Consider the following 20,387-nt stretch of genomic DNA (forward strand, 5'->3'; position numbering starts at 1 on the left):
ACTTCAACACATTAACACATACAAGGTCCATCTGGAGTTGCAAATGCAGAGAGCTTAGACGAATCATCAGCACTTTGCTGTAAAATGCTATATAGGTTACATGCATTATAAATATCAAAGCTTAAAAATGAGTACATGTAAACTTATGGCCATTTGAAAATTACGTATACAGCATGAATAGTGTTATCTTAGTGATTTATTAAAGCAATATCTAAAAACTGCGTAAACACTAGCCTGGCTTTGTTCAGGTGGTCTGTTTTAGCCATCACTCCTCATTCTTTGCATCTTATAGCTACACATGCACAAATATGCCACTGAACTTAAGAAAGCAGTGCACACTGTTGAGTAATATTTAAAATAGATTGCTTGAGGAAAAGAAGAGGATGTATCCAGAACAGAGACCAGCATACCTACTAGATTCCATCCATGCTGAGGAAAGGGAGATAAAGGAATAAAAGCCCCCACCTCCCACCAGATTTGTTAGGCAGTCTGCTACATTTCCCTAAACAGACACTTCAAGTCATGTGCACCAAAACATGCATTCTTACAACACAAAGTTAGTATGAATAAATCTGTGCAAATTTCAATAGAATGGTAGTATACAACAAATAAATACCCCTTCTTATATTTGAGAAGATTTTAAAAAGTATTTTTAGATATTCCTATCTGATTACATAAACATATGCATATTTAAGAAGTGGACTATTACCTCTCAGAATCTCTATTTGGATATGATCTTGCAAGCGGAGATACTGCATGACTAAGAACAATGTAGGCATAATCAAAAACTTGTTTCACTTGCATGGCACCGTAAGAACTTCTGCCAACGTCATTTCCTGTAACAATGTGACAATTATCGATTAACACATTTTTAAACTAGTAACCAGAAAATCCTGTCAGCCTGATATTGGCACAACTTTACTTTGTGTTCCAAGACTCATTAAAAGTCAACTTTAATGAACAAGAGACTCCTCTGACAGCTCTTTTAAAACTCTTGGATGCAACTCTTGGATGTGGAGCAGTTAGTTTTAAGATGTCTAACTTTTCTAGCTACTGTTTAACATTCTTCCAAGTTACTGTTCAAATAAAAGTGTACCCTCAATATTGTCATACAAATATATCTCGCTTTTTCCCCAAATTGAATCATTCTGCCTTTTCTGCATTATTGACAATTCTACCATTTCCACTGAGTAACAGGACTGTTAAGATTCTTTTCAGTTCCTGATATTATCCTCAGCTCTGTTGGCAGATTTGTGTTCTTTTTGCTTCCCTTCTAACTTTCCTACAATTCGTAGCTACCAATTTATTTATTACTATCCATTTCCTTTTGCTTCAATTTGTTATATATGTTTAAATTTTTATAGCTGCATTCACTTCCCCTCCAACCCATGTTGGTTTTTAACTAGCATGGCCTTCTTTTGACAGACCTGCTAGGCATTTAGTGAAATACTCTAGAACAGTTGCTAATAAATCATTACTAATTGTACATTTAAATCCTCTCACCTGGTTTGGCTCAATCATTTACCGCTCTGTGAAACTGGCCCCTTTGTACATACATAACTGGTTTGGACTTTATTCTGTTTGCATAAAGAATGAATCATAGAATATAAGGGTTGGAAGGGACCTCAGGAGGTCATCTAGTCCAACCCCCTGCTCAAAGCAGGACCAATCCCCAACTAAATCATCCCAGCAGGGCTTTGTCAAGCCTGATCTTAAAAACCTCAAAGGAAGGAGATTCCACCACCTCCCTAGGTAATCCATTCCAGTGCTTCACCACCCTCCTAGTGAAAACGTTTTTCCTAATATCCAACCTAAACTTCCCGCACTGCAACTTGAGACCATTATTCCTTGTTCTGTCATCTGCTACCACTGAGAACAGTCGAGATCCATCCTCTTTGGAACCCCCTTTAGGTAGTTGAAAGCAGCTCTCAAATCCCCCCTCATTCTTCTCTTCTGCAGACTAAGTAATGTAGTGATGACATGTAATGAAGTCATGATCATTTGTACCTAAACTACCACTATTTAATTTTGTGATTAATTCCTATTTATCTGTCAAGCACGGTCTGATATAAAATTCCCCCACCCAAGTTGGATGCAAAATTTTCTGAGTTAGGAAACTGTCATCTTTAATATTTAGAAATGTCAACGATGTTTAGCACTGGCAGCACAAGATCTCCAGCAGGTGTCACTCAGATTGAAGTCCCCCATAATCTTTTTTTCCTACATATTACAGATAGGGGCTTAAGGAACCAGTCATCATCTTCTCTAGTGTGATCTGGTGGTATGTAGCGTACTCCCAAAAAGACTATCTTGTGCTTTTTTTAGGACATTGATCCATAAACATTCAGTCATTTTCTGATTTGTCAGTGACTCAGAAACAGGTAAACTGAATAGACAAATACAATAACCAAACGGATGAAGCTACAATTCAGGTAAAATTCATACACAGGTAAATATTCTAAATTGTAAGCTCATTTCTTCACATATACCAGCATAATTCTGAATGTTACATATCATATATAATTTTTTTCTTGTGTGCGCTTTTAGTCTAGCACTTTGTAAACTTAACTGAATACAAGGTATAGAAGCATACAATCTCAGGGTTGGAAGGGAGCTCAGGAGGTCATCTAGTCCAACCCCCTGCTCAAAGCAGGGCCAATCCCCAATTTTTGCCCCAGATCCCTAAATGACCCCCTCAAAGATTGAACTCACAACCCTGGGTTTAGCAGGCCAATACTCAAACCACTGAGCTATTCCCTCCCCCCATGGACATCTTAAAGCAACACAATGTAGTTCCTTCACATAACAAAGAACAACTTTGATCTTTTTATCATACTCTACATTTCTGATTTTAAAAAAAAGTATTTAAAAAAAGTTATGTAATCTTACCAGGGAGGAGAGGATCTTCTATGCACAACATGGATGGTCTATATCCATTGGTCATGGCTTTCATGATTTCTTCTTTGGCAATATAGGCACCTCCATTTTTTATTCTAATACCAGTTTTCAAGTAATTAAAATTTCTTCCATACAGTTCAAAAAATTCTACTAGAAGCATTCCAAGGTTTTCATCAGCTCTCCTGGCATCAATTCTTGGATGCAACTGTAAAGAAGAATGTCTGATACTTACTAAAAGAGTGAGGGTAGATGATAGGCATATACTAGCAAACTGACAAGCCATGTACTAACGGTGAGACATAAAACTGGTCCATTACAGCCACTTCATTAAAAAGCTCAGAATGAACCTAAAAGTTGAAATTCTATTACCTTTCCCAACTAAATTCTCCTAAGCTTTCCTTAAACTTCGCTTCACTAATGTAACCAACAGTGGGCAGCACTTGAATACTATATGGAACCTATAGGTATTTAACCGAATCTTTCTGCTTAGTCTAGTTTTCTAGTCCAAAAGCAACAGAGAAGAATTGCCACTTAGATTTGATGCGTAGTTAATGAAGGAATATCGGTTTAAGTTTTCATAAGGATTCTGCAGTGGTGGCAGTTTTCAGAAGGTGGACAGAAAATAGAACTCCGTGTTTCCCCTGCAAATGCTTATGCATTCTAGAGCAGATACGCAATGCTGGCCTCTCACCATCATCCCCATGTTTTACCACATGTACACACTTAAAGACACCTCACACAGCAGACAACTAGCCAATAACTAAACTTCAAAGCTACCCATAAAGAATGCCTATGCTGGAGCATATGCCTAGATCAGAGTGAGGCCCTGTTTTTAATCTGAGTTAACTGACTGCCAACTCACTGTAGTTAGTCTTTATAATAATCCAGAAACTCTGCAAACATTTACAAATGGGCCATATGGAAAAAGTATGTAATTAAAGACTATCATAGTGCATCCACACAAAGGGACTGAATTATGATTGTATTTCTCCATAGCTTTTTTCTAAGAAACTGCTTAAATCATTTTAGCTGAAATTTGCAATGAGCCAGTCTGAAGGAAACCCCTAAAATGGAAAAGTTTCAGCCCAATCAAAGCTATAAGCAACTGAAAACTAGGTCTTATAATGGAAAGTGTTTGGCAACCAGACTCACCTATAATATAGTGAACACAAGTTTCACACATAAAATTTACCTTTTTAACAAGGTATCAAAATTCTGTGTGTGCTCCATAAACATACATCTTTGTATGTCAGAAGTAGCCTTTATCACAACAGGCATTTGGGTGAGAGAACAGCCAGGCCCAGCTGTCCTGGTTCCAACCCTACTCCCATTAGCATAGCAGGAGGTCTGCTGACAAGGGAAGCAAGAAAGCAAAGGATGCAGAGAAGATTCCAAAGGAATTCAGGGGCATGCAAGGACCCTCAGGGAAACCCCTCCATCCATCCTCGATCTGGTAACAGGGAGGAAAGAGTAACAAAGAGATCAGGGAGGAGAAGTCGTGGAGAACTCAGTGAGGCTCTCTAATATTACCATAATTTGACTACAGTTTGTTTCCAGTGTTTCTAGCGAAATGACTACCATGTTGGGTGGCCTGCTGGCTTGCAGCCCAACCAGATAGGGGGTGGGGCAGACGACTGGCAGCCTCTGCCAGAAGAAGGGACAGTTCTAGGCAGCAGGTTCGACAAAAAGGACATGTAGAGAGGGCCATTATGCCACTCTTCACATTGATCATATCATATAATATTTTCAGAGGCCTCTGCTGCTGTTCTCATCCATACTCTGAGGAGAGCTCTCAGAGCTACGAGAGGCAGCCTGCAGGGAATGGAGATCACAAAGCCTTAACAAAGGGAGAGCTGTGTGTCACTAAAAGCCAATTGAAAATTGGGGAATTCACTGCAGAGACTAAAATTTAAGAACAGCGTAACTAAAACAAAATAGAGAACTTACCTGCAGGAAACTAATTGCCATTAAAATTAGGCTGTAAGAGCTAATTCCACCAGTAAAAACTTCATTCAAATCCCTCTGAAGAAGGAACTGTTTTAATACTAAAATCAAGTAAGGCAGCAATGAATATTTCTGTAAATAAGAAAAATAGGTCTGTTATAATCTATTACAAATTCTATAAAGATTTTAAGATGCATTAACATGTCAAATTCTATCCTCAAAAGCATGACTATAGGACTTTTTAATCAGGCTATTTAAAAGTCTTTTTACTAGCCCTTTACCCAAAGGAACAGTTAACGCTTTATTTTATTCTATTCACGTTTTATTTCTGTGTAAGTACGGTATTTAATTTGGCATATTGTATCTTCCTAACATAACAGAGAAAGCTACTTTTTTAAACTCCTTTATCAGCCAAGACATTATTATCCAAAGTGATCATCAAATTATATTGCAGGAGGGATATAAACAGCAATAACTACTACAACAGCTCATTTAGTAATAGTTAGATGACAGCTAACGCTTTGCTGTATAGGTATAACTAATAATCCAAACCAGATCAAAAATATAAACATTTCACTAAAGTTGGTTAGTTATTATGCATCGTAACAAAGTTGTGAAGAAACAACGCATTAAAGTATACCAGCTTCACATTTATTTAAGCTCTCCAGGAAAACAGTTCAGTTCATGGAGTATAAAAGCTCCTAAGGACTTGTGTTGACACCATACAAAGGAGGGCTATATTAAGGTAGGAGCGGCAAAGAATCCTGTGGCACCTTATAGACAGACTAACAGATTATGCTCCAATACATCTGTTAGTCTATAAGGTGCCACAGGACTCTTTGCCACCTTTACAGATCCAGACTAACATGGCTACCCTTCTGATACCATATTAAGGTAGAGACTTTAAAGCAGCATGCTAGCACACTGAAGGTGCACCGCAGTGGGCACACTGCTGAATTCTTTAACAGACAAAGGAAGAGTACCTAGCATGCAAAAAAGTTGCTTTTCAGCACGAAAGAACTGCCTTTCAGTCCTCACATATTTCATATACAGAAGCTATTCACTTCTGTAAAAGCTAGGCTTTTTGCATGTCATTCATGGAAAGGTGGGAAATAAAGTATTAATGTTCAGAATGATGGTAATCTTTACTGTGCAACATGCTTAATTTAGCTAATAGTTTCTTAAGCAGCATATTATGTGGAGCCTTGCCTCACTTAAGACTAACTTCAGTGCAGCGCACTTCAATTCTGGGTGAAACACCCATCCCATTTATTTAAATGACAAACAAACAAACAAACAACAAAAATCCTGAGCTATAGTTTCTATCCTAGCACACCTTTTAAGTTCTTCGGAATTTTATCAAATTCATTTTGGGCTGACAGTTTCCAAGCTTGCTCTCAAGCTACAAGCAATTGCTAGTTTTGAATAGACAGCTCAGCTGTTTGAGTTTTGAATGCATTAAAAACCCTAATTTGGTTTTGGTAGTTTTAACTAGAGCTGGTTGGGAAATGTTTCCCCTTCTTGGGAAAAATTCAACAGAAATAAAAAATGGTTTTCTAGAAACTGTTCTACAAATTTGAAAGGCTTATCAAAAAACAAAAATTCATCAGAAACTGAACACATGAAAATTTATTTTGACAAAAAACTCAATTTTTGACTGAAATATTAAACCAAAAATGTCATCAAACTAACTTTTATCAAAGAAATTTGCAATCAATATTTTATATTAACCTAAAAACCTACAGGAGTTTGGAATACTGGAGCACTGAAGATTTAGAGACAAAACACTAAGGGTACGTCTAAATAGCCCATGGCAGCAAACCTCCCACCCTGGGGCAACAGACTCAGGCTACTGAAGGTCATCCTAGTGCTCTAAAAGTATCCGTGTGGACAACTCTTCCAAGGTTCAGCTCAGGCTCTGAAGCCTAAAGAGGTGGGTGTAAATCAGCACCCCTGGTTAAGTCAGGGGACATCACAATTCAGATCATCAATGAAGAAAAAAGTGAAAGCCTGATATTGTTGATATTTCAAATCTTAAAGTTAAGGCACCTTCAAAGACAGTGTGACTTCAAACTGGATTGTGAAAAGTTCTGGGTCAGAAATGTTTAACTTAAAAGCTACTGCCGTTTTCTACAAGTTCAGATTCTTGGGGAGGTTTTTTTTGGGGGGTGGGGGGGGTGGGGGGGAGGGTCTGTTTATTTTTAAAGTTTTAATGAAAACTTAAGCCAAATTCAAAGATATTATGTACTGCACTGTAAGTTACTGTATATTATTAAGAAATTTTTATTTGCATAATTTGGCAAATATGTAGTACAAAGACCATATTTTAAGGCATCAGCAGAAGAGGTCACAAAGATTTAATAAACTGACACAAATTTGTCCTTCACCTTTCCAAATTACACTTCTGTATGGAACTGAGATAATGTCCATGTTTAAATTTTTCAAACATTGGAAATGAACAGTTTATTACAGTGTTTCCTCCAAACAAACTTGGCTAAGCACACACGAGTACTATATATGCAAAATTTCAACAAGTGAGACTTCTTGCTACACTTGTTACTCAACCATCTAAATGCCATTTTAAAGCAGACCTTTTCAAACAAACAATTCTCCTTGCAGAAGAACATAAGAATGGCCATACTGGGTCAGACCAAAGGTCCAGCTACCCAGTATCCAGTCTGCCGACAGTGGCCAATACCAGGTGCTCCAGAGGGAATGAACAGAACAGATACTCATCAAGCGATCCATCCCATCACCCATTCCGAGCGTCTGACTAATGGAGGCTAGGGATACCATCCCTGCCTATCCTAGCTAATAGCCATTGATGGGCAGAGCCTCCACTAACTTATCTAGTTCTTTTTTGAACCCTGTTATAGTCTTTGACTTCACAACAAAAAGTTTTGCCTCTGGCAAAAAGTTCCACACACTGACTGTGTGTTGTGTGAAAAAATACTTCCTTTTGTTTATTTTCAACCTGCTGCCTATTAATTTCATTGGGCGACCCGTAGTTCTTGTGTTATGAGAAGGAATAAATAACACGTCCTTATTTACTTTCTCCACATAAGTCATGATTTTATAGACCTCTATCATATCCCCCCTTAGTCATCTCTTTTCCACTTATTCTCTCCTCATACGGAAGCTGTTCGATATTCCTAATAATTTTTGTTGCCTTTTTCTGAATCTTTTCTGCACGCAGTATTCAAGATGTAGGCATACCATGGATTCATATATAGAGGCAATATGATATTCTCTCTTATTATCTATCCCTTAATGATTCCCAATATTCTGTTTGCTTTTTTGACTACCGCTGCACATTGAGTGGATGTTTTTAGAGAACTATCCAAAATGACTCTTTCTTGAGTGGTATGTGTATAGTTGGGATTATGTTTTCCAATGTGCATTACTTTGCATTTATCAAAATTGAAATTCATCTGCCATTTTATTGCCCAGTCACCCAGTTTTGAGAGATCCTTTTGTAACTCTTCGCAATCTGCCTGTGACTTAACAATCTTGAGCAACATCTGCAAATTTTGCCACCTCACTGCTTACCTCTTTTTCCACACCATTTATGAATATATTGAATAAGACTGGGCCCCATACAGACCTGCAGGGGACACCACTATTTACCTCTCTCCTTTCTGAAAATTGACATTTATTCCTACCCTTTGTTTTCTATCTTTTAACCAGTTACCAATCCAGGAGAGGACCTTCCCTCTTATCCCATGACAGCTTACTTTGCTTAAGAGCCTTTGGTGAGGGACCTTGTCAAACATTTTCTGAAAATCTAGAGTATACTATATCCACTGGATCCCCCTTGTCCACTTGCTTGTTGATCCCCTCAAAGAATTCTAGTAGATTTGGTGAGGCATGATTTCCCTCTATAAAAACTACATTGACTCTTCCCCAACAAATTATCTTCATCTACGTGTCTGACAATTTTGTTCTTTACTATAGTTTCAACCAGTTTGCCTGATACTGAAGTCAGGCTTACTGGCCTGTAATTGCCAAGGTCACTTCTGGAGCCCTTTTTAAAATTGGCGTTACATTACCTATCCTCCAGTCATTTGGTACAGAAGCTGATCTAAATGATAGGTTACAGACTACAGTTAGGTTTCAGAGTAACAGCCGTTTTAGTCTGTATTCGCAAAAAGAAAAGGAGGACTTGTGGCACCTTAGAGACTAACCAATTTATTTGGGCTTTCGTGAGCTACAGCTCATTTCATTGGATGCATACTGTGGAAAATACATAAGATGTTTTTATACACACAAACCATGAAAAAATGGGTGTTTATCACTACAAAAGGTTTTCTCTCCCACCACCCTACTCTCCTGCTGGTAACAGCTTATCTAAAGTGATCACTCTCCTTACAGTGTGTATGATAATCAAGGTGGGCCATTTCCAGCACAAATCCAGGGTTTAACAAGAACGCCTGAGGAACAGTGGGGGTGTGGGGGGGAAGGAATAAACAAGGGGAAATAGGTTACTTTTTATAATAACTCAACCATTCCCAGTCTCTATTCAAGCCTAAGTTAATTGTATCCAATTTGCAAATGAATTCCAATTCAGCAGTCTCTCGTTGGAGTCTGTTTTCGAAGTTTTTTTGTTGAAGGATAGTCACTTTGAGATCAGAAATCGAGTGACCAGAGAGATTGAAGTGTTCTCCGACTGGTTTTTGAACGTTATAATTCTTGACATCTGATTTGTGTCCATTTATTCTTTTAAGTAGAGACTGTCCAGTTTGACCAATGTACATGGCAGAGGGGCACTGCTGGCACATGATGGCATATATCACATTGGTGGATGTGCAGGTGAACGAGCCTTTGATAGTGTGGCTGATGTTATTAGGCCCTGTGATGGTGTCCCCTGAATAGATATGTGGGCACTGTTGGCAACGGGCTTTGTTGCAAGGATAGGTTCCTGGGTTAGGGTTCCTTGTCCTATAGGCAAGACAGCCCCCCAACCTTTTGTAGTGATAAACACCCATTTTTTCATGGTTTGTGTGTATAAAAACATCTTCTGTATTTTCCACAGTCTGGTCCTCGTGACTTATTATTGTTATCAATTTGTTCCAAAACCTCCTCTGACACCTCAATCTGGGACAGTTCCTCAGATTTGTCACCTAAAAAGAATGGCACAGATTTGGGAATCTCCCTCATCCTCAGCCGTGAAGACTGATGCAAAGAATTCATTTAGTTTCTCCGCAATAGCCTTGTCCTTGAGGGCTCCTTTAGCATTTCGATTGTCCAGTGGCCCCATTGGCTGTTTAGCAGGCTTCCTGCTTCTGGAGTACTTAAAAATTTGTTGCTATTACTTTGAACAGCTAGCTGTTCTTCAAATTCTTTTTTGGCGTTCCTAATTATATTTTTACACTTCATTTGCCAGAGTTTATGCTCCTTTCTATTTTCCTCACTAGGAATTAACTTACATTTTTTTAAAAGGATGCCTTTTTGCCTCTCACTGCTTCTTTTACTTTGTTGTTTAGCCACAGTGGCACTTTTTTGGTTCTCTTATTATGTTTTATAATTTGGGGTATACGTTTCAGTTGAGCCTCATTATGGAGTCTTTAAAAAGTTTCCGTGCAGCTTGCAAGGATTTCACTTTTGGCACTGTAACTTTTAATTTCCAGTTAACTAATGTCTTCATTTTTGTGTAGTTCTCCTTCTTGAAATTAAATGATACACAGTGTTGGGCTGCTGTGGTGTTTTCCCCGCCACAGGGCCTTTAATTTTAATTATATTATGGTCACTATTACCAAGTAGTCCAGCTATATTCACCTCTCGGACCAGATCCTGTGCTCCACTAAGGACTAAATCAAGAATTGCCTCTCTTCTTGGGGGTTCCAGGACTAGCTGCTCCAAGAAGCAGTCATTTAAGGTGTAAAGAAACTCTCTCTGCATCCCGTCCTGAGGTGACATGTACCCAGTCAATATGGGGAGAGCTGAAATCCCCTATTTTCTTATTTTTATAGCCTCTCTAATCTCCCTGAGCATTTCACAGTCACTATCACCATCCTGGTCAGGTGGTTGGTAGTATATCCCGACTGCTATATTCTTCTTATTAGAGCATGGAATTACCATCCACAGAGATTCTATGGTACAGTTTGGTTCAGTTAAGATTTTTACTTCATTTGATGCTACGCTTTCTTTCACATATAGCGCCAATCCCTAACCAGCATGACCTATTCTATTCTTCAGATATATTTTGTTCCCTGGTATTACTGTGTCCCATTGATTATCCTCACTCCACCAAGTTTCTGTGATCCCTATTATATCAATATCCTCATTTAATACAAGACACTCTAGAGTTCACACATCTTATTAATTAGACTTCTCGCATTTATATATAAGCACTTTAAAAACTTGTCACTTTTTAGCTGCGTTCCATTACATGATGTAATTGAATGGGACTTTTTTCATTTGACTGTTACTCATCAGATCCTACCCGTATTTTATCATCTTCCATCCTCTCCTCCTCACTAAGGCATAGGGAAACTCCATTAATAGATCCTCCCTTAAGGGATGTCTCTGTCCAAACCATGTGATCCTCTGCACCTGTCGGCTTTCCCCCAGCCCTTAAAATTAAGAAGGTCACAGAACAGTTTTTAAACTAAGTTCCAGCAATCTGGTTCCATTTTGGTTTAGATGGAGCCCATCTTTCCTGTATAGGCTCCCCCTTTGCCAAAAGTTTCCCCAGTTCCTAATAAATCTAAACTCCTCCCTACACCATCGTCTCATCCACACATTGAGACCCTGCTCTTCTGCCTGTAATGCCCCTGCGCATGGAACTGGAGGTATTTCAGAGAATGCTACCACAGAGGTCCTGGACTTCAATCTTTTACCTAGCAGCCTCTATTTGGCCTTCAGGACCCCTCTACAGGCTGGTAAAAGTCCCTAATAGCTGCTAGGTGGACCCTGAGCTTAGAGATAATCCAGACCGTTTTAGGGTAAAGCACAGTCTAGGATATGTGGAAGAGTCACAGATTCTGGGGAGATTTGTTGAGACGTGCCTCACCTGGAGTGTTGTCCCATCTCCTCTGTAGAGCTGTAGCGTGGACACTTCTTGTTCAGGCGAGCAGTGAACAGATCTGCAGACTGTGTCATCTGAATAGGTTGTGAGTACTGACGGGTGTATCTCCCACTTGCAGTTGTGAGAGAATTTCTGACTGAGACTGTCTACTTTTAAGTTGTGTGTACCTGAGAGGTACACCGCAGACAGTGTAACGTTGTGGGAGATTGCACCAATTCCATAATCTCATCACTTCTGCTTAAAGGGAGGGCAATCTGGCTCCCCCCTCTGACTAATGTAAACACAAGCAATGCGGTCTGTCAGGATCGTTGTATGTGATCCTGTGTCAGCAGGAGGAGAGGCGCAGGCATTCCTGACCATTCTCAGCTCAAGGAGACAGATGTGGAGGAATATCTCCACAGGCAACCATTTGCCTTATGTCACGAGGATGTTTAGGTGCACGCCTCACCCTATGAGTGATGTGTCAGTTGTGAGGAGCAATGACTGATGTTTGCAAGAAGGGGATCCCTTTACAAACATTGGCTGGGTCCTTCCACCAGTTTAAGGAGTTTATCCTGGTGGGTAGTGACAGAATTGTCCAACCTATCCTTGCTCAGTCTGTAAACTGAGCCAGACTACATCTGGAGGCATCACACATAGAGCCTGGCATGAAGTAGCACCACCATGCCCACTGCCATATGTCCCAATAGTTGGAGGCAAAGCCTGGCTGGTACTTGTGGGCTACTCTGAACGGTGTCTGAGTGTGACTAAGGATAGCAACCTGTGAGGTACTAGGGCTTTGGCTTATGATGCATTGAGGTTGGCCCCTATGAATTCCAGGCATTGCACTGGAGTGAGAGTTGACTTCTGGGCATTGACCTGTAGATCCAGTTCTGTAAACAAATGTATCATAGTATTGGTTACTTGGTGAGCCTCCCAGAGAGATCGGGCTCTGAGGAGAAAAATCATCCAGATATGGGTAAATCATTATCCCTTGAGAGAGTCAATGAGCAGCCACCACTGAGAGAACCTTGGAAAATACCCTGAGGGCTGATGTTAGCCTGAAGGGGAGCACTCTGCATTGGTATTGGTCATGTCCCAGAGTGAACCTGAGAAACAGTCTGAGCTGGTAGCATCAAGATGTGAAAATAGGCATCCTGGAGGTCAAGGGTGGAAAACCAGTCTCCCTGTTCCAGTGCTGCAATGATCATTGATAAGGTAACCATCTAGAATTTTGAGCCTTGACAAACTTGTTGAGAGCTCCAAGGTCTAGTATGGGTCTCCATCCTCCCTTCCTTTTAGGTATTAGGAAGTAACAAGAATAGAACCCCTTGCCTCATAGATATTGAGGTACTGGTTTTATGGCTCCCAGCTTGAGGAGGCAATCCACCTGGTCTCATAATAAAGTCTCATGAGAAAGACCCCACAAAAGGGATTGGGAAGGGTGCTGTGCAGGAAGTAGGGAGGCAAAACTGAATGGAATACTGGGTTCGGACAATCTCTAGGACCCATTGGTCCGATGTTATGCATTCCCAGACACTGCGGAACACTGCCAAATCAGTGGCCAAATGGATGTGGTATGATGGTCAGCCATGTCAGTCAGGGGGAGTGGTCTAACGACACCTTGACCTGCCCGACAAAAGTGGTGTTTAGATACAGACAAAGATTGTGGGCGAGATGGTTTTAATTTAGGGAGTTTCCCTCTCTTTGTGGCTTGTAGTGGTGCTGAGGTTGGTACTGAGATCCATGTGATCTATTCTGGAGTTGGGGACTAGTCTTTGCCCTGGTGTATAAATACCCAGTGACACAGAGGGTAGCCCTAGAAACCTTCAGGGTGTGAAGAGAGGTGTCAGTCTTCTCGGCGAAGAGTTTTGTTCCATCAAAGGGAAAGTCCTCAATCGCGGACTGCACCTTTTTCGGGAATCCCGACAAATGAAGCCATGATATTGTAGCATCACCACAGCCGTGGAGATGGACCTAGCAGCCATGTTGAGGGCAAATTGTAGCAATGTCTTCACTTTGAATGACTCACGATGTACTTCTGGCATCTTTTCAATCAAGTCATTCAGCTTTGAGTCGTTTTATAGAATAGTATTTAGCCATGAGGGACTAGTAGTTGGCAATACAAACTTGCAGAGTGGCTGAGGAGTAAGCTTTTCTGCTGAACAGATCAAGGTACTTCCAATCCCTGTTGTAGGAGAAATCCTTGACTGATATGGGCCGCAAAAGTTGACAGCTTCCACCATGATGGCGTTTAAGTGGCGGGTGGGAGAATAGAAATTCATATTCTTTTGCAGGGACATAGTATTTTTTATCTACCCGCTTGCAGGTCAGGGCCACTAATGCCAGGGTTTGCCACGCGGTCTTTGCCAGGTCTAAAATGGCCTCATTAATCAGGAGGGTGATCTTTGAGGAGGTAGAAGAATGGAAGATATTAAGGAGTTGATGATGGGTATCCCCAAAGATGATGGAGAATGGCAACTTCGTCTGGAGGAAGACAATATGGTCCTCGAAGTCACTCCCTCATTGGTACTGGCTTCCTGATCCTTTAAGTCTCAAGGCAGTCCCAAAGCCCTGGATGGTGTGGCCAAGGGAGTGTGCCTCCCCGCGGTGGCGCCCATGGGTGGACATACCAGGATGGTGGTGGTTGGGCCATCTGCAGGTATATCCTTGGGCTCTGTTGGTAGCGCGCACCATATGGAGCTTGGGAGGAGTACAGCAACACTACCTCTTCAAGCTCACTGTCTGAACTCTCACTAAAGAGCGGAGGGGTAGGACATGGCAACAGGGATATTTCCTGTGTTTGGTAATGGTTTGGTGCAGAGGTCTCTGTACCAAGAGGAGGGGACTCCAGTGCATCTGGCATGCTGAGGTCTCTTGAATGGCAGAGTTCCACCTCTAGAGATCGTCCCAGCATTGGTGGCGGTGCCAGGGGGACAGGAATCTGATACGTACCAGTCACTCTTGCGCCGGTTGAGCCACCGCTGGAGGTAATGATGCAGGCTTGCATACCGGGAATGTCTTTTTAGAAAAGTGCTTACTCCTGTTCTTTGGCGCCGAACTTGGTGCCTATCAGGTTCATATGCAAATCAGTGGTATCGGTTACTGTCAGTTTCTGTAAACCATGGGTGCCGGACTGAGATGGCCTCAGTGCCGAAGATTCCAAGTGAGATTGTGACTGCTTGCAGCTATCTTGGGTCTCACTATGGGAGATTCCCGCTCTCTTCTGAGAAGATTTGTGTGAGAGGGATCTGCAGCCTGCTTCTTCTACGTCTAAGGATTGTGGGTTGAAGGCGGTGGGGAAGATTCGTGTCTACCAGGCAACTGGGGTTGAAGAGCTGCCTCCATTAAGATAATCTTCTAGCAGAGCTCTCTGTCGTTGCGGGATCTTGGACGGAGCTGTGGGCAAAGACCACACTTCTGTTGTATGCGGCCTTCCCCAAAGCAGCAAATGCACTGAGTGCTTATCCACAATCAGGATTGCCTTTTTACAATTGAGGCACTTCTTGAAGCCCAGAAACCGAGCATACCCCATTGGGGGAAAGGGTCCCTGATGGGGGGAGAAAAAGGCAGGAAGAAAAAAAAAGTTGTTTATTTTATCATTAAAAACAAAAAAAAGGCAGGGAGGGGGGGCGGACTACAACTATAACTCGGAGGCTAACTATAGGTAAATAGATTAAGACGATACTCTTAACAGACTGCTAATGGTTCAGTCTCTAGCCAGGGTGGTTCAGAAGGAACTGAGGACAGTTTGGCACAGCACGAGGAGACAGCACACGTACAGGCCCAATGGACTCTGCTACCAAAGTTCTCTGAACAACAGTGCAGGGACGCAAGAGGTTACTTACTGTAACTGGAAGTTCTTTAAGATGTGTGGTCCCTATCTGGATTCCAATCATGAGTGCACATGCACGCCATATGCCGGAGCCAGAACTGTTCACAGTAACGTCTGTTGACCTGTACACGTGTTGACTGTGTGGCACGTCCAAGGATCTAAGAAGCTGTGCAAATTGACAATGCTCCAACTCCCTCCCACCCAGAAGCAAGGGGAGCCCAGAATAGAAGAGATGGAAGGTTGGATTGAAATCCAGATAGGGACCATACATCTCGAAGAATCTCCACTTATAGTAAGTTCTTCTCCTTCAAGTGCTGGTCCCCATGTGGACTCCAAAGGTGGGAGAGTAGCAGTGAGAAGGTGGAAGCAGGGGCTCACGAGAAGAGACAGTCTGTAGGACAGCATGACAAACTGCCACATCCGTTGCAGTGTCAGGGACGATAGCATAATGGGCAGAAAAGATGTGGATGGAGGTCCAGGTGGCTGCCCTACAAATCTTATGCCATGGGACATCTGCAAGGAAGGCAGACATAGCAACATATGCCCACACTGAGTGGGTCGTGACCCCCCTGGGGATAATGGGGGAGGAGAGCGCCTAGCAATTGGCAAATCACTAGGTGATCCATTTAGAGCAGGGCAGTCAATAGGTGGATGCTGGGCCAAATCTGGACCACCAGATGCTTCTGAATGGACCCCAGAATCTTTTTATTTTATTCTCTGGTGTCTAGACCTTAGCTATACCTTGACCAAGAAATTTGGACCTGGACAAAGTATAATTGACTACCCCTATTTAGAGAGAGTCACTGTGAAGAGAATGGCAGGTACACTGAAGATAAAAGGCTAGTGCCCGCCAAACATCAAGAGTCTGGAGCGCATGTTCGAGGGGGACATGCGGTTTGGGGTAGAAGGTCGGGAGGCATACGCACTAATTAAGGTAGAATGACTAGACCACTTTGGGCAAAAATTTGGGATGGAGGCATAGGGAGACCTTGGCTTGTGGAAGACAGTGAAAGGTGTATCTGCTATCGTTGCAGTCTGTTAGTTAATGCGTCTCATGGATGTGATGGCCACCAAAAAGATCACCTTCCTGGAAAGATGAGCAAGGAAGCAGGGGGCAAGTGGTTCAAAGAGCGGCTTGGTGAGCTGCAAAGGGTGAGGTTAAGGTGCCAGGAAGGAGTAGGCTTCTGGACGGCAGGGAAAGCATTGAGAAAGCCACAAAGGAAGCAGGAGCTAGTAGTGTGGGTGAAGATGGAAAACCCATCCAAAGGTGGAAGGAAGGCACTAAGCACGGCCAGGTGGATGTGGATGGGAGTGGATGAGGCCTGATCTCCGGAGAGAGAGCAGGTAGTTGAGGATGACGGGAATGCAGGTGGTGTCAGCGGTGCTGCACCCAGATGGGAAAGCGGAGCCATTTGGCTCAGTAACACATGAGTGGACGGGCACAGGCTATGGGTAAGGATGTCGTGGACAGGGGAGGAGCACGCAATATCTATGCATGAGCCCCATCCAAATACCAGGCTGCGAGCTGGAGAGGGCCCAGATTGGGGTATCATAGCTAGGCGCTAGCTTGCGTAAGAAGATCCAGGAGACGGAGCAGAAAGCAAGCGGAGAGATGTAGGGGATCTGTGTACCAGTACCGGCGAGGCCAGGTGATGGCAATGAGGAGAAGAGTCACGTGGTCACCTGGGGAAGCAGGGGAATGGGCGGGCATACATAGTGGAGGTCGGTGGTCCAGGACAAGAGGCGAGAGTAGCCCTGGAAGCCCCAGCTTCTGGTTCTCCAGAGTGGCAAAAGAATTGCCAGCACAGTGTGCCCCAGAGACAGAAGAGAATCCAGAGAATGGGACTGTGGAGTTCCCATTCGTGGTTGGCATGGAAGGAGCGAATGAGCATGTCCACCAGGGACTTGCTGGTGCATGGAAGGTGAACGGCATGTACTGTAATGTTGCGTTGGAGCCACCAGTTCCAAAGGAGGATGGCCTCTGTACAAAAAGAGGGATGGAGCACTGCTTTGTTTATACAAATGACTGCCACCATGTTGTAGGACAGCAGCTGGACGTGGTAAGAGTGGAGAAAGGGTAGAAAGCGTTGGCAGATAACTTCCTGGAACTGTTGGCTGTCTGCCTTGATGGTCATCCCCGGATGACCAGAGGCTTTGAGCTGTGTGGCCGTCCAGATGAGCTCCCCAGCCGATGAGGGAGGCGACTTTCGTGAGGCTGCTGTAAGACAGGTTGCGTCACCAGGTGAGAGGGGCAAGGACAGTCGGGGGTGAAAAGAACCAGCTTGCTGACTTGGTCTGACTGGGTTGTTAACAGAGCGGAGCCACAACTGGAGGCAGAGCACATGGAAGTGGGCATACAGCAAAACTGAGGTGCATGCTGTAATATGACCCAGAAAAGAAAGGCACTGATGCATGCGCGGGCAGCAGCGGAGCAATGAGTGTGGTGAGAGCAGTACGAAGGAAGACAGGTGCCGCGACAGAGTCCAGACAAGCTCCTATGAAGGTAAGAAGGCGGGTAGGGATGAGGACAGATTTGTCCTCATTGATCAGGATTCCTAGGGCATCGAGGAGGGAACATAGGGTTTGAATGGTAGTCAGAAGGCCAGTTCAGGATGGTGCTAAAAGGAGCCAATCGTCCAGATAAGGAAACGAGTGACTCAGTCAACACATGTATGCTGCCACAACAGCAAAGACCTTTGTGAACATGCAGGGGGCAGTACTGATCCCGAAGGGGAGGACCCAGAAGGAGAGTGAGAATGACCCACTGTGAATCGAAGGAATGCTGCACATGGCATGGGTCTGAAGGACAACTGTTGTTGGTGGTAAGCTGTGGGGGAGTTTAGTAGAGAGCCACAAACCAGGCTCCACGGTGGGGAGAATGAGGGGAAAAATGACCATCCAGAAATGGAATCTGCAGATAAATTTGTTCAAGATTTTGAGGTCCAGAATAGGGTGTAGGTCATCCCCTCTCTTTGGTACCAGAAAATAGAAGCCCCATCCCCAATAGCGGTGCAATACGAGTTCCATGGAGTCTTTCCGCAGGAGGGTATCCGCTTCCTCTCTGAAAAGGTGGCACTACAAGGGAGTGTCCAGGCAATGCTGGGGTAGGGTAGCGGGACAGAAAGGAGAAGTATTCAATAATATAGCCTTGCTGGATAATGTCCAACAGCAAGCGGTCGGTGGTACTCTGGCCCCAAATGCATGCTAAGGGGGCAAGGTGATCCTCCACCCCTCCTAGTACAGGTGGTTTTGGGGGAAGGTTCGCAGCTCTTGAGTAAAGAGTCAAAAGGGTTGCTTGGGAGGACAATGCGGGAAGATAGATGTGGAAGAAGTAGCTGTGGTGGAGGAGCGTGGCCGTTGTGAATATGGGCAATGGCGGGAAGAGTCAGGCAGGCGCTGGGGGTAATGCTGCACATGGCATGGGTCTGAAGGACAACTGTTGTTGGTGGTAAGCTGTGGGGGGTGGGGGAATTTAGTAGAGGCCCAGGGACTGGAGAGGGGCAAGAATCCTTGAAGAATGCATTTAATCCATTTTGTCACTGAACAGATTATTATTCTCGAAGGGAAGGTCCTCCAGAGTAGATTGGACCTCCTTCGGAAAGTCGCTGAACTAGAGCCAGCTGACGACGACCCCAAATGCCAAGGAGCAGGAGGTGGTGTCGGCGGCATAAACCGCGGCCTAGAAAGACACTTTAGCTACCAGCCTGCCCTCATCCACAAGATATTGGAAGTCCTGCTGTTCTTCCAGGGAAAGCAAGGCATGAAAGTCTGCCAGCTTAGAGTACGAAAGGAATTCGTACTTCGCCAGGATGGCCCGGTAGCTGGCAATACGAAATTAGAGGCTTAGCAGATGAGTAGACCTTGCAGCCCACAGGCCCAGCTTCTTCGCAGCCTGGTCAGGCAGCATAGAGCGGAAATGTTGTTGGCAGGAGCACTCGGTCACAGCTTGCAAGACCAGCAAGTTCGGGGGAAAAGGGTTGTAAACAAAGTCTGTGCCCTTAGAGAAGATGAAATAATGGTGCTCTGCCAGTTTAGGGATAGGGGAACAAGATGCTGGGCTAGGACGAATAGCTTGGGCTGGCTGCATGAGGGCACCATGAACAGGGAAGGCGGTATAGGAGAGTCCAGGGGGTTGCAGGATGTCCAGGAATTGGTTTTCTGGATCATGGACATCTTCGACAGGCAAGTTGAGGGCTGTAGCCATGTGTTAAAGCAAGTCCTGGTGCTGCATGTAGTCGCTGGGAGGAGAGTGGGCAGGATAAGATACATCTTGAGTTTAGCAAAGCTTTTGATACGGTCTCCCACAGCATTCTTGCCAGCAAGTTAAAAAAGTATGGATTGGATGAATGGACTATAAGGTGGATAGAAAGCTGGCTAGATTGTTGGGCTCAATGGGTAGTGTTCAAAACCTCGATGTCTAGCTGGCAGCCAGTATAAAGTGGAGTGCCCCGGGGGTCGGTCCTGGGACCAGTTTTCTTCAACATCTTTATTAATAATCTGGATGATGGGATTAACTGCACCCTCAGAAAATTTGCAGAAGACACTAAGATGGGGGGAGAGGTAAATATGCTGGAGGGTAGGGATAGGGTCCAGAGTGACCTAGACAAATTGGAGGATTGGGCCAAAAGAAATCTGATGAGGTTCAACAAGGACAAGTGCAGAGTCCTGCACTTAGGAAGGAAGAGTCCCATGCACTGCTACAGG

At 43.5% G+C, this 20,387-nt stretch overlaps 1 protein-coding gene across 5 annotated transcripts in view; it reads right to left on the reverse strand.

Moving 5' to 3' along the window:
* TENT4A (terminal nucleotidyltransferase 4A) overlaps window positions 1–20,387 on the reverse strand; it is a 96,737-nt gene that overhangs the window by 39,722 nt on the left and 36,628 nt on the right. For all 5 annotated transcript variants that reach the window (XM_077810813.1, XM_077810811.1, XM_077810810.1 and 2 more), the window contains exons 6-8: window positions 4,846–4,974; window positions 2,890–3,103; window positions 710–836 (exon numbers count right to left, since the gene is read on the reverse strand). In XM_077810813.1, coding sequence (XP_077666939.1) covers window positions 710–836; window positions 2,890–3,103; window positions 4,846–4,974 — 470 coding nt within the window. The remainder of the gene's footprint in view (window positions 1–709; window positions 837–2,889; window positions 3,104–4,845; window positions 4,975–20,387) is intronic.

The sequence above is a fragment of the Eretmochelys imbricata genome, chromosome 2 (assembly GCF_965152235.1).
Source record: "Eretmochelys imbricata isolate rEreImb1 chromosome 2, rEreImb1.hap1, whole genome shotgun sequence".
Taxonomy (NCBI): domain Eukaryota; kingdom Metazoa; phylum Chordata; order Testudines; family Cheloniidae; genus Eretmochelys; species Eretmochelys imbricata.